This window comes from Fundulus heteroclitus, chromosome 12 (assembly GCF_011125445.2).
Source record: "Fundulus heteroclitus isolate FHET01 chromosome 12, MU-UCD_Fhet_4.1, whole genome shotgun sequence".
NCBI classification, from domain to species: Eukaryota; Metazoa; Chordata; class Actinopteri; order Cyprinodontiformes; family Fundulidae; genus Fundulus; species Fundulus heteroclitus.
The window spans coordinates 27351718-27366281 of NC_046372.1; the positions used below are offsets into that span (position 1 = coordinate 27351718).

Sequence of the window (14564 nt, forward strand, 5' to 3'; positions counted from 1 at the left end):
TGCTTGTTGACGACTCAGGCAGGATAAAATATAGATGAGAGCAGATTTAAGGAGAAATAGTTCTTAATAAAATGCTGTTTGTTTGATCAGGAAGTAAACAAATGTAAAATAAGCTGAGAAAAGCTCAGGCTGCGAATGCTACACAATTTATGCAAATGCTCTCTTAGGCCTGCAAGAGATCAGGAAAACGTTGATAACGTTGCTGAATGTTGTGACGGCGACTTGTGATGAATAAACAAGTTAAACTATATTAACGTGAAGCTGCTTTAGGTGCTTAGCAAACATCAACGCCAGATAAAATGGCGTCTCTCCAGCAAGCGGAGGAAATTGTTCTATTCCTTATTCACATTTAAACACAGTTTTATTAAAGGCAAACTTCTGCTGCCTCGGCCTTGAAACAACTTAGTTTTAGTTTCTTACCAGTTTAACGTCTCTTTATCTTCTAAAAAAGGTTTTATCCTCCATTAAGTAAGCGGTGTAACCAAATATGACACAGAGATACCAGCCTGAACGCTTGGAGCTTAACGAAACAGCATATTGTGTACCGAGATATTACTGTGAGTGATTTTACTGAGATCACTGCAACACGTTCTGCAGCCTTAATAAAACACATTTACAACATTTTAATTAGCATAAAAGACATAAACCGGAACAAGTTCATGACAACAGAGTGAATTTAGATGGGACTGCTGAGGTGGTGAACTATGAGCCTGATTTCTCTGAAGAACGATGCAGCCAGAACGTTTTCTTCCCGTCACATTAGGTCTAATATTACACGTTACTGGTTACTAAATCTCCAGTTTTGTTCAGTGCATTACTAGAATGAATTTTGAATGAAACAAACACCTCAGATGCAGCTGAAGTGCAGACGTTCAGCTTTAATTCAGCTTTAAAACAAAAAGACTGCACAGATGTGAGAAAGTAAAGCCGTTTTTAAAACAATCTCTTCCTTTCAAGGGCTCAAAAGTAATTTAACAAATTAATAGCTCCAAAAAAATACATTTTTATTGCTCTGCTGGGCCTTTCTGTCTGAGGTTTAGTCTTTAACAAGTGAAATTCATGCTCAACTGGGTTAAGACGACGTGATCAACATTTATGTTCAAGAATCTTCCCCTTCATGCTTTAATTAACTCGCTTTGGCTGCAGGTTTAGGCTCATTGTCCATCACTTTTTATCACGTCTGAGCAGACAGCGCCGCTCTGAACATGTCAGCTTTCATGCAGCGGCTGCTGTCCTGTGCTGCGTCATGCATAAACACCAGAAACATGCATAAACATGCATATCTTCAGCTCTTCCACACCTTCTGCCATCGTTTTGTTGATCTGGAGTTTCATCTGTTCAAAGAATGTTCTTCTGGAACAGCGCTGGCTTTTTTTTTTTTAGATGAATTTTTAGCAAAATACAATCTCTGCTTTTTATTTTTTAGGCTTTTTGTCGAACCAGGTGGACAACTCTCCTGCAGAGGGTTGTCCACCTGGTTGGTTGATGTTGTGGAGGGTTTCTCTTCACGTTGGGAAGACGATTCTCCAATAACCCACCACAGTTGTCTTCCATGGACATCAAGGCCTCTTTGCGTTGCTGAGCTTCCTCGTGTTTCTATCTTTCCCATGATGCACCTGACTGCAGCTTTTGCCACTATATTATAACGCTTTCTTGGATGTTTTTTTATGTGATTGCAGTTTACTGATGGCTTGTTTCACCTGCATGGAGAGCTACTCTGACCTCATGCCGTCTGTTCACTGAAAATGCATGCAGCACATCTGAAATGTGCATGCTCAGTATGAGGGATTGCTGCAAAGATGAGCGTTCACACTGAGCCTGGTTCTGGTTCTGCTGGAGGTTCTCCTCCCTGTTAAAGGGGAGTTTTCCTCTCCACTGTCGCTTCATGCATGCTCAGTATGAGGGATTGCTGCAAAGCCATCAACAATGCAGACGACTGTCCACTGTAGCTCTATGCTTCTTCCAGGAGGAGTGAAATGCTGCTTGTCGAGGACTTGAATGCAATCAACATGGTTTCCCTTATATAGGAAATGTTTGACCAATCTGTATAATATGATTGATTTGACTTTGTAAAGTGCCTCGAGATGACATGTTTCATGAACTGGTGCTATATAAATAAAATTGAATTGAAATCTACTCCAGGCTTTTTATCTGCCTAATGGGTAATGTGCCCATACTTGCCCATGAAATAGCCTTTGAATAAATTGTCCAATTACTTTCGGTCCCTTTAAGAAGAAGGTGGCACAGGTTAAGGTCCTGAAACCAGTTTAAATGTGAATACCCTCCAATGAGAGCTGAGAGTCTGCAGAGTAAGGCCACGTCCGCTGAATTCCTATAATCAGTAAACAGCTACAAAAACAGCTGCTTTCAGTGTCTAAATATATTTTTGAACTAACTGTATCTAAAACAAGGATTTTATAAATTGGTTATTTGAATAGAAATATTAGGCATTAACTCATGAGAATGTGACTTTATTATTAAAAGGCCTTTCCTGCTGTTTCAGCTATTTTCTTTATTTTTATCCCATGTAGCTCCGACACATTAAATGAAAGCCAAACATCTGTTGAAATTAATATTTTAATCTTTTAGTGGCACCACCACCAGAGTTAACCAAATGATCTACACAGAACAAGCCAGATGAACCGTTAATAGCGTCTTTATACCCCGTTTTGTTCAGCGCTCTTTGAAACAATTAGAAGTGTTAATGTCTACTTTTTTTCTGTGTTAGGATTGTATTGGTTCTCTTCAGGTAATTTAATTTTAATTGATGCACATAAATATTTAGTCGCTTCGTGGTCAAATCAGGGTTAAGCTTTACAATAAGTGTAACTGGAGTTTACCTTTAACTCTAAAGTAGGAACTTCTAGTTATTAATTCACCACTTTCTGTTTCTGTGGGGTAAAAGTTGACAGAAGACAGAGCGTTACACCACATGGAAAAGGACGGGAGTTTAACTCGCCACCGCACGGCGAGGGAGGCAGAAACTCAGCCTGACGCCCTGCAGTCACCCAGCCAGCGCAACAACCATTAACGGCTACCTACAGAGAAAAGGCCTTCTCTGAATTACCATCACAAACGTAAAGATTAAGAGTTTGTTAAAACCTAGCGGGACTTTAACTGGAACTTTAGCCAGATGAGAAGAATGAGTTTGTGGAAAAGCATCCACTGTGGAAGCATGAGACGCCTGGTGGGAATTAGCAGCTGTGAGGTTAGGGGTTCTCCTCCAAAGGCCCTTAGAACCTCGTCAGAGATTACAGCGTCACAAACTCTTTGAGGACCAGGTTTGATTAAAAATGGGCTCTAACAGTAAAGTGAAAATAGATCATCAGTCGTTGGATGTTGCGTCTACAGAAACCGTGTGAAGAGACGAGGATCCAGGACAGACAGTGTCTCTGTGTCCAACCTTCAGAAATGTTAATGTCAATGTTAATGTTTGTCCTACTGTCAAAAAAAGAGACTGTACTTCCCACTGAATAAATACACTCAAATTAAAAGTTGTCTATTTTTATTTATGTGAGATTTTGCCACTTGGAAAGATGTAAGGCTTATTATGCGTTTGCCGGAGGTTCCAATAAGATCCTAAACAATCCTGTGTTTACTGACCTTCCATCTTTACTGCTAGAATATTTTGTTCTTAGTTTCATAACTTATGATTACTCTGCAGGTTGAGTGGCTAAATGTGAAAAACGTTGTAATAAAGGATTCTGAAGGCGACAGCAGCGACTCACCTGACAGAGAGAGAGACGAGGGCCCGTTGTTGGTGGGGGTGTTGGATCGGCCCTCCATAGAGAAGAGGCAATCAGCGGCAGCTTCGTTTTTCACCATCACGTCAGGACCGGACAAAGTCACAGGAGTACTGATGCCTAGTTCCTCCTCCTGGGCCTGCTGCCTCCTCAAAGCAACCTTATAAGGAGGAAACCTTTGATTAGAAGCTGTCTGATCACACTTATCTAATTCCAGAACAGATGTAATGTCAGAAAAACACAAAGTTAGAGCTCTGTTGATCCATTGATTGGACCAATTCTATTTACTATATATATGCTTCCGATAGGCAAAATTATCAGACAGCATGGGATTAATTTCCACTGTTATGCTGATGATACTCAGCTATATTTATCCATAAATCCTGATGAATCCAATCAGTTACTTCGACTGCAGTCATGTCTTGATGACATCAAAAGCTGGATGACTTTAAATTTCCTGCATCTAAATTCTGACAAGACAGAAGTTGTAATCTTTGGACCAGAGTCTCCAAAAAATAAAGTTCTTAATCAATCACTTAATCTGGGTGGCATTAACTTGGCCTCTGGTAATAAAGTAAAAAATCTTGGTGTTGTTTTTGACCAAGACATGTCATTTAAATCCTATTTCATTTCATTTAAATTTAAAATTCTCCTTCTAACGTATAAAGCCCTTAATAATCAAGCTGCATCATATATCAGAGCTCTGATTACCCCGTATGTTCCTAACAGAGCACTTCGCTCTCAGACTGCAGGTCTGCTGGTGGTTCCTAGAGTCTCTAAAAGTAGAATGGGAGGCAGATCCTTTAGCTATCAGGCTCCTCTCCTGTGGAACCAACTCCCAGTTTTGGTCCGTGAGGCAGACACCCCGTCTACTTTTAAGACTAATCTTAAAACTTTCCTTTTTGACAAAGCTTCTAGTCAGAGTGGCTCATGTTACCCTGAGCTACCTCTATAGTTATGCTGCTATAGGCTTAGGCTACTGGAGGACATCAGGGTCTATTTCTCTCTCTCTGCTGACTTCTCCTACTGCTCTCCAATCTGGATTATTTGTTGTTATTTCAGCTTTTAACTTTTTGTTCTCTGTCATTTTTCTCTTCTTAGAAGGTACACCTGGTCTGGTGTTCTGTTAGCTGTGACATCATCAGGGGAGGCAGATCATCCTCTATTACCATCTACCATAGAAAGTACTCCTGGGTCAATGTGAGCTTCTGAGCTTTCTGTGTCTCTGCTCTGTCTTCTCTACCATAGAAAGTACTCCTGGGTCAATGTGAGCTTCTGAGCTTTCTGTGTCTCTGCTCTGTCTTCTCTAAGCCCCAGTGGGTGGAGGCAGATGAGCGTTCACACTGAGCCTGGTTCTGGTTCTGCTGGAGGTGTGCAACTTGCTTGGTTTCCTTAGAGAGGAAACTTTTTGACCAACCTGAAGGATTTGATAGAAGTTGACTTTGTAAAGTGCCGTAAAATGATGTGTTGTGAATTGGCGCTTTATAAATAAAATTTAATTTAATTGAAAGTGGCGTCGTGGGATCCTGAATAACAGACAGGTGAGTCAGGAAATACCTCGTTTAAAACTGTATTGCAAGTAAATCATCATCAAAATTGATCATTGTCCTTTAATCTATACATTAAGAAGAAATTTTAAAAAAATTGTCCTATGTCAACAGTTTATTTTAATGTGGCTCTATAAATGTGTGTTTTTTAAAACGTACAACAGAAAAAGCAAGAAGCATTAAAAATCTTAGCAGTTTGCATCTTTAAATCTGTTTCCTTGCGACATACTTCCTGAGGTTTTATATTTCAGATTTGTTAAGGAGGTTTTTATTTATACCCCAAGCTATGTTTTTGTACTATAAAACCACATTAGAGGTTTAAAGACGAAGTGTGGGAGCTCAGTGTACTGCCCAAGGACACTAACAAAGGGAAGCCCTAATCTGCAGACAGAAAGGAGACCCATCCCACTCAAAACACAGACAGACCATATCCACAGATATCGTATTAATGATAGTAACTTATTACTATTTACTATCAGTTATTATACTTTCTTTTTTAATCTAAGCTCTGTTATTTTCATCAAAACACGTGTTTAAAATGACTCAGAATTCACAGGTTAAAACTATCAGCAATCTCAGTTCCCAGATGAACCCTTTAGTTTCATAAAACAACGTTAAAATACAAAAACAACAAATATTGATATTCCGATGCAAACCAATCCAAGACTAAATAATTCAATAAACTATAATAGATACATATCATCAGTTATAGTACAGTTATAATACATATCATTAGTTAGAAAGAAGGGACCATTAAAGCCAGAAATCTAAAACAGAGTAGTTCCTGGTTTATTGTTTGATATTACTAAAAACAATTCATCTGCCGATATTAATGATGCTAGTGGGTTATAACACTGGTAATAAAGCAGAAACTAATTAAATGCTCTTAAGGTGAGAATGATAATCCTAAATGCAAATGGTGAAGCGGATGTTTCAAAGTCTGTTTCTTGATTTAAAAACCGAAGTAACAAAGATGTGTGGTGACATGAAAAAAGCTCTGTGGTGTATTTATTTCTCAACGGGGTTCCTCTCATTATAAAGAAATTGCTGAAATTATCCTCATAATCCAGCCGTTGTCGTTCAAATTGACGGATTATTTGTCTTTGTGTGTATTCCTCAGTTTTACGGCCGATTTAAGATGAGTCGTTTAGAATTGTCTTATAATCACATATTTACAAACTGCCTCTTTGCAACATGTTATGTTTTTTTATGTTACCTTCCTGTAATGTAGCTTTTTAAAGGCCATTTAAAATAACAGTAAAAAAGTTATTTAAAATTCAGTCTTTTATTTTTTATTTTCATTAATGCCCTGACAAGATTTATATATATATATATATATATATATATATATATATATATATATATATATATATATATATATATATATATGGACTTGACAAATTCATTAAGAAATTCCGATCTCCCGGACTTTAAAACCATTTCTAATTATTTAACAATTATTTAAGAACTTGAAACGGGTTGCCAAAATATTTTCATTGGCGGTCAGGAGATTTCCTCGGTTTTTATTTAAGAAATCTGGTCACCTTAAATTTAATGTGCAATAACACAAGTATAATTTTAAACCATAGCCACCAAATTAGCCAACATAAACCCAAACATTTTAACTAAACTCAATGATATAGCTTAAAGTAACAAAAAAAATCCAGTTACAATATACAAAGTAGCTGGTTTATTTTTTGTTACTTTAAAGTTTATTTTTGTTTTGGAAGCAAAACGTGGCAGATGCTAAAAGTTAGCTTCCCTGTTTAAAATCATGCTAACATAGCTCGATAAAAAAAAAACGCTGGTTGTCTGTGTTTTAAAAACCGTGTTGTTCGAAAATAAAAACACGATAAAACATTAATTTCACAGTTAATTAAACACTAAATTTGACCTGACTTCCCTCCGCAGTGATAACCTAACGGCCCGGCCGTGTCGGAGGCGCTGCGCCGGGGCCGGGGCCGGGGCCGGGGCCGGGGGCCGGTTACCTGCGCCGCCATGACGCGCTGCCTCTCGGCTATCAGCTTGCATTTGGGACACTGGCAGTCCCTCCAGTTGCAGAAGCGCTTGTGTCCCTTCAGAGGGGAGAAAAAGCCGTGGTTCCTGCAGCGGGAGCATTTGGGCATCCTGGGGGACTTGCGGCCTTTGGATGGAGACTGCGCTCTGGATCCCTCTGGCACCTGCTTGCTGGACCGGTCCTTGCTCATGGCTGCCCGCGGATGGACGCACGGTGGGTCAGGCGCTGGTGTCTGCGGGGCGCACCGGCTCTTATACTGGTGCCGGCTCCGAGGCCACGGCCCCTCCCAGCTCCGCCTCGCCCCGCTGCAGACTCCCTGGTCGGCAGAGAGGGAAAATCCCCTGGAAGCAGCAGCAGGTGGGAGGAAACTGGCTGCAGAGTTATCAGTGGCGGTTCTGGCCCACATTTACCACGGAGGCCAGGGTGGGACAGTTTCTGTTCATGGGGGCAGAACAAAGTAATAAACAAAGGATAAACAGGGCAAAATTTAATTTTTTAAATATATTAAGTAAGCTACAGACTCTGGAACAGCAGGGTGCAGGCCAGGACCGGAGTGGGACTCATTTTCAGCCCTCAACTCTCATTTCTCTGACAGGCCCGCTTAAGAAAATGGCCTATTTCTAATGAAAAATATCCAGATTTATTTCATATTTCATTCTATTGCCTTTCACTTGTGGGCTTTACCATCTTACTTTTAATGATTAAAAAAACACAACAGGTCACTGATATTGTTTGTAGGGCTGTGCACAAAAACCAATACAAAGATTAATATCGATGTTTTTAAAAACAATTTAATATCAATATTCTGGCTTTCAGTATCGATATAACTCCCAAACCCGAGGGGGCGTTATTACAGCGCGCCATTACTGTTCATTACTGACGAATAGACCCTTTTCCACTGAGCCATTAATTATTTCTCAGATTAATTTCCTTTCATTAACAAATTGATTTTGACAGCTCTAATAAAAATATATGTGGTGACCCACTGAAATTATCTTGGGAAAATCTAAATAAACTGGAAAGTTTTTTTTTTTTTTTTTTTTTTTGTAGTTTGAGCACTGTGGAACACTGCAGTAGCAGTTTCCCTGTGATTGTGCCATGCTTGGTGGATATGATGCTGCTGAGAGATGGACACAAAGAGGACAAGGGGAGAAAAAATAGATTAATTATAATACTTTTTAAAACCTTTATTTAACCAGATAAACTCCCATTGAGATTAAGATCTCTTTTTTTAAGGGTTGATCTGACTAAGAGGTCAGCAGCATGTCATTACTAATACAGTATAATAAAACAATTTCAGGCTTCTACTTAAAATACACAGTATTTTGTACAAAAACTAAAAAAAAGTGCATTAATATAAGTGCAAATAATATGAAGAAAATTCATAATAATACACAGAAAATTGAGAAACAGAAGTACTGTCCAATATACCCACAGTGATTTTTTTTTAGGAATGAACAAAAAGATTCAAATGGAATAAGATCTTTTTAATTCAGTGACTGCAATTATATATAACACATTACCATAATAAAGTAAGGGGAACAATGTAGCAGATAAATGTCTCTTTTTTCACTCAGTGAAAAACAAGATTTATTTCTATAATACCAAAGCTACAGTAATAATTTTATAACATCTACATCAGATTAATGATAGGTAAAGTAAGCTAACAAGCTGCTGCATGTTAGCTTTGATCTTTATGTTACTGTCCCAATCAAAGCATCTATATAACAGCAATGATCGCTACAAATACTAAGGAAAATATAGATAGTCAATACGACACGCTTAATATTGTGGTCTCAGTCTTACCTAATCAAATCGCGCTGATTATCAGTGAAACACGTCTTGACCTCCCAAATTTTCTATGTAAAAGCATGTAGCTGGATGCAGAGATACCCTGCTCCCAGGGCCGGATCATCCATGTGGGCCAGAGCCCAGGGGCACCACAGTGTCTTAATACGGGCCTGCTGCTCCGCTTCAAAACGGAGGTTGAGTGACGTCATGTGAAAAGGGTCTATTATGGAGCACATGTTTGGTTTCTGTGATACGTTAAATGCATTGAACTGAATGCACTTTATTTTCCTGTTAATATATCAGTGTTCAATAAATTGATATAAATATAATATTTGGCTGCTTGTTTTTTTGATTGAATGACTTTGAGCATTAATTTGAAAGTAATAAATATCGATATTGGAATTAAATCAAACTGAGCTATATGGAGAATCATATCGAATCGGCTCATCCTGGATGACACCCAGCCTTAATTGTTTGTGTGTATAAAACTTCTGCTTGAATCACTTTTTGAAATATCTGGGCCTTTTGATTTTTAACCCATGTGGAAAATCTTGTAAAAAGGCTTAAACTAAAATTGTTTTTATATTTTGAAGCAAGTTGGGTTTTTCATATGCTGCTAAAAAGTCACTGAACTAATGTCTGTGTTGGACTATGGAATCTTTTCTCAATGATTGCTTCGTCACAATGTCTTTGGACGCTTGACTCTTTCTCTTCTCTAAGGTTCATCACAAACTGCTAAATGTCAACACACCATTGTGATTTATATTCACGGGTGGCATGGCCAGGTTTGGCTGCTTGAAGGAATTCCCATTGGTCAACTATTATTTACAAGGCATTACTTGGACTTCTGCCAGCCTATATCTGTACTTTAAATCGCTCTGGGAAATGTCGACTCATAGCTTTAGCTCAGAGTTTGCTGCTTCTTTCTGTCCCTTTTGCTCAGGCTGAGTTGGGCAGGAAGGCTTTTGTTCACTCTGTGCCTTCCTCCTAGAACTTGCTTCAGAAAACATTGAAATTAATTGAACTTGTCTCACCGAGTGCTTTTACTTCCAAACTAAAAGCTCTTCAGGCTGATTCAATAACATGCACCTGTTTTTTAATGGTTGGGTGTTTTATTTTGACCATGTAGCATTTGTGTCTATTTGCTGCGGCCTCTTGACCAGGACTCCCTTGAAAAATAAGTTTTAATCTCAACGGGACTATATCCTGGTTAAATAAATGTTAAATAAATAATTCTGCGGCACAACATCATAGAATTCAATGATGATAATTAACCTGTAGGGTTGGTTTGCAGGCAAAGTTCCTCCTCTTTCCCTACACATTTCATCGTCCTCAATAGACGTTTCAAACCACAAGCTCGTTTTACTGAAAAAGCTGCCAGTTTTTGCACATTTAGCAGCATATGTTGTCAAAGCTTTCCTCTGTGTCATGACTGAACAGCGGTCTGCCCAAATATCAGACCAGCCCACCGGGAATTGTCCCATTCCAATTAGCCTCTCCAGGCCTGTTGCAGACACCTGTAATCTGTGATCTAGTCTCAAAACACCTGAACCTAAAAGCCTAAAAGTGAAAACTAATTTTAAAATTATTATAAATATGTAAAGGTTAAAAAATGAAATGGGCCCAAGTGACCAACCAGTTAAGGATTCTGTTCCAGCCCATATCATCATAAGAAATGTATTCAGTATTAGATCTTCAGTACAGGGGCACTTATCCTTCTGTATCGCTCACGTCTCAAAAACATTGTTAAAAAAAATGAGAAAGTTGAACTTGTATCTTAAATGTGTTCATTACAAATAGAGTGAAATATTTCAAGCATGTAATTTTCATGTGATGTTAATGACTATCTATGGCTTACAGAAAATGAAAACCCAATGACCATATCATGAAGAAGACTGCGGACTTGACTTTGACACCCTATTCAACTATGGTCATAGAAAGTTGAGTGGAAGGAAACAGTCTGTTAGGAAAAGGTGGACCAGCAAAAGTGATAACCACAGCCTTCAGAGGATTGTCAAGTAAAATAAATTCAACATGGGGGAGGTTCAGAAGGTATGGACCTCTGGAGTCATTGCATCAAGAGCCCCTATACACACAGACCAAATCATGCACACGTTGCATTGATTGTGTCTAGCCCCTCGTGAACCAGATACATCACAAGCATCTTACTAGGAATAAAGGGAAATAGAACCCTTTTCAGACCAAAGCAAACTTTGTATTTCATTGCAAAATCAAGTCTGGAGGAATAAGAGGGGAGAGACACAGAATCTATGATCCTCCAAGTCCATGGCGAAGTTACCAAAGCCAGAGCTGATTTGGTAAATCATCATAGGACTCTATATTTTTAACAATATAAAAATAGAAACATTTCCATTCATACCGATTAATGCATTCATAATTCAATTCAGTTCAATTCAATTTTATTTACATAGCACCATTTCACAACACATATCATCTTCAAGTCTCTTTCCAAAGTCAGACTCCATCAGATCCTCCAGGTTGGTGAGAAAGTTTCCTCTCTAAGGAAACCCAGCAGGTTGCATCAAGTCTCTCCAAGCAGCATTCACTCCTCCTGAAAGAGCGTAGAGCCACAGTGGACAGTCGTCTGCATTGTTGATGGCTTTGCAGCAATCCCTCATACTGAGCATGCATGAAGCGACAGTGGAGAGGAAAACTCCCCTTTAACAGGGAGGAGAACCTCCAGCAGAACCAGAACCAGGCTCAGTGTGAACGCTCATCTGCCTCCACCCACTGGGGCTTAGAGAAGACAGAGCAGAGACACAGAAAGCTCAGAAGCTCACATTGACCCAGGAGTACTTTCTATGTTAGAGAAGACAGAGCAGAGACACAGAAAGCTCAGAAGCTCACACTGACCCAGGAGTACTTTCTATGTTAGAGAAGACAGAGCAGAGACACAGAAAGCACAGAAGCTCACACTGACCCAGGAGTACTTTCTATGGTAGAGAAGACAGAGCAGAGACACAGAAAGCACAGAAGCTCACACTGACCCAGGAGTACTTTCTATGTTAGAGAAGACAGAGCAGAGACACAGAAAGCACAGAAGCTCACATTGACCCAGGAGTACTTTCTATGTTAGAGAAGACAGAGCAGAGACACAGAAAGCACAGAAGCTCACACTGACCCAGGAGTACTTTCTATGTTAGAGAAGACAGAGCAGAGACACAGAAAGCTCAGAAGCTCACATTGACCCAGGAGTACTTTCTATGTTAGAGAAGACAGAGCAGAGACACAGAAAGCTCAGAAGCTCACATTGACCCAGGAGTACTTTCTATGTTAGAGAAGACAGAGCAGAGACACAGAAAGCACAGAAGCTCACATTGACCCAGGAGTACTTTCTATGGTAGATGGTAATAGAGGATGATCTGCCTCCCCTGATGATGTCACAGCTAACAGAACACCAGACCAGGTGTACCTTCTATGAAGAGAAAAATGACAGAGAACAAAAAGTTAAAAGCTGAAATAACAACAAACAATGCAGACTGAAGAACAGAACTCAGCAGAGTGAGAGAAATAGACCCTGATGTCCTCCAGCAGCCTAAGCCTATAGCAGCATAACTATAGAGGTAGCTCAGATTGATTAAGAAGTTTATTTTCCAAGGACTCCGGTCCAAAAATGACATCTTCTGTCTTTTCAGAATTTAAAAGCAGAAAATTTAAGGTCATCCAGGTTTTGATGCCATCAAGACATGCCTGTAGTCAAAATAATTGATTGGATTCGTCAGAATTTATGGATTGGAGCGTCAACAGCATAACAGTGGAAATGATTCTCATGCTGTCTGATAATTGCACCAATCGGAAGCATCTATCTATCTATCTATCTATCTATCTATAGATATATTATATATATCTATAGATAGATATATACATATATATATATATACATATATATATCGTAAAGAGAATTGGCCGAAGGACTGAACCCTGTGGTACTCCACAGGGTTCAGTCCTTCACTCAAATCCTCAACCATGAATGTTTCCCCTACTTCTAACATATCAACTTTAAATATGAATAGTTCACTTGCTGCCTTATAGAGACTACTCTCTGTGCAGAAAGACCCCAGGACGAGATTCAAGGCCAGGAGCATCTTGGAGCAGGGCAGCAGTGCTGCCGACTGAACCACTGTGCAGCCCCAAGTTAAGCTGGCCCCTGAATGAAGTAAGCCTGCATATAAACAGTTTAATATTTAATATGATAATGTACAGTCAGGTTCATATTCCTTGATTGTTCTCCTAAAGCAATCCGGCCTGTGTCTGAGAACAAATTAAACTTGAGTGAAGTGCAACAGAATAAATCCTGGTGCAACTAATTGGTTCTTGAAAGGTAAAAATTGTTCCCCTCAGCAGGTTTATTGTGCTGCAAAAACTTTTCATCAGTGATTTTTTACAAGAGTAGGCAGTAAAACATGAATGTAATATCTGAGTAACTTTTCTACTAATCCTCATTCTCTCCAGGATGAAAGAATACATTAATTTAAGATGCTTGACTGAACAGACAGTAAATTAACTTCAGCCAACCGTGCAGATTTATGGGCAGGTAAATACTGAGGACCCCGATTATTTCCAAGGAGGTGAAGACAAGTTATCAATTACAAAATCCCTCTGAATAATTCAGTCACATTAAATGGCCATAACTCATCATTGCCTCAGACTCAGATTCTGATTTGGTAAGATATCAGACTTGCACTAACTGGTTTATCAGCCCTGGATGACTTAATCATGACCAATTTTTCAGTTATAAAGTCTTTAAACAACTGATAAACGGGGTGGGGGGTGGGGGGTGGGGGGTTGGCTTGCTGCTGCATGAACCACCAGCACTATCAACGCTATATATATATATATATATATATATATATATATATATATATATATATATATATACCCTCAAAAAATGTGGGTGCAAGATGTGTGAAAACGCATCATATGTTTTTAACATAAACATAAGTCACAATACAAATGTGACAGGGAATAAACCAGTTAACCAACCACAGAGGCCACAACATCACTATTGGTAAATCTGTAGGCTGAAGAAGTGAACTGTTTTTTTTTCTGCATGTTTTGAGGTGAATAAGATTTTATCCCTTCCCTCATCCTACAGCACCAGCTCACTTCTCCTGCACCAGGTGAGGCAGGGGCTCCGGTCAGTGATCAGAAGGAAAGGCTGGTCCAGATAGAATACCGGGCAAAGTATTAGTCACATGCACAAATGAGTTCTCAGAGAACCTGACCGGACTATTCAACTTGTCCCTGATTTAGGCCTGCATGCCTTAAACCCTTCACCACCATTTGTGTTCCCCAAACACCCACAGTCAGCAGTTTCAATCACTTCAGACACTTCAGAAGTGCTTTGAGAGGCCGGTCTCTTTGTCACATCAACATTTGATAGTCAACAGTTTTCTCTTTTCAACATAATATCTGGTAGGTTTTACAAGTAAACTGAAAGTAGGC

General features: G+C 39.3%; 1 protein-coding gene across 2 annotated transcripts in view; it reads right to left on the reverse strand.

Moving 5' to 3' along the window:
• dmrt1 (doublesex and mab-3 related transcription factor 1) overlaps nt 1-7654 on the reverse strand; it is a 47920-nt gene extending 40266 nt beyond the window's left edge. The window contains exons 1-2 of one of the 2 annotated variants that reach the window (XM_036144384.1): nt 7279-7654; nt 3729-3903 (exon numbers count right to left, since the gene is read on the reverse strand). In XM_036144384.1, coding sequence (XP_036000277.1) covers nt 3729-3903; nt 7279-7497 — 394 coding nt within the window. In that variant the 5' untranslated portion in view covers nt 7498-7654. The remainder of the gene's footprint in view (nt 1-3728; nt 3904-7278) is intronic. The other variant, XM_036144385.1, reaches the window with a different exon arrangement.
• Between the last annotated feature and the right edge of the window lie 6910 nt (nt 7655-14564).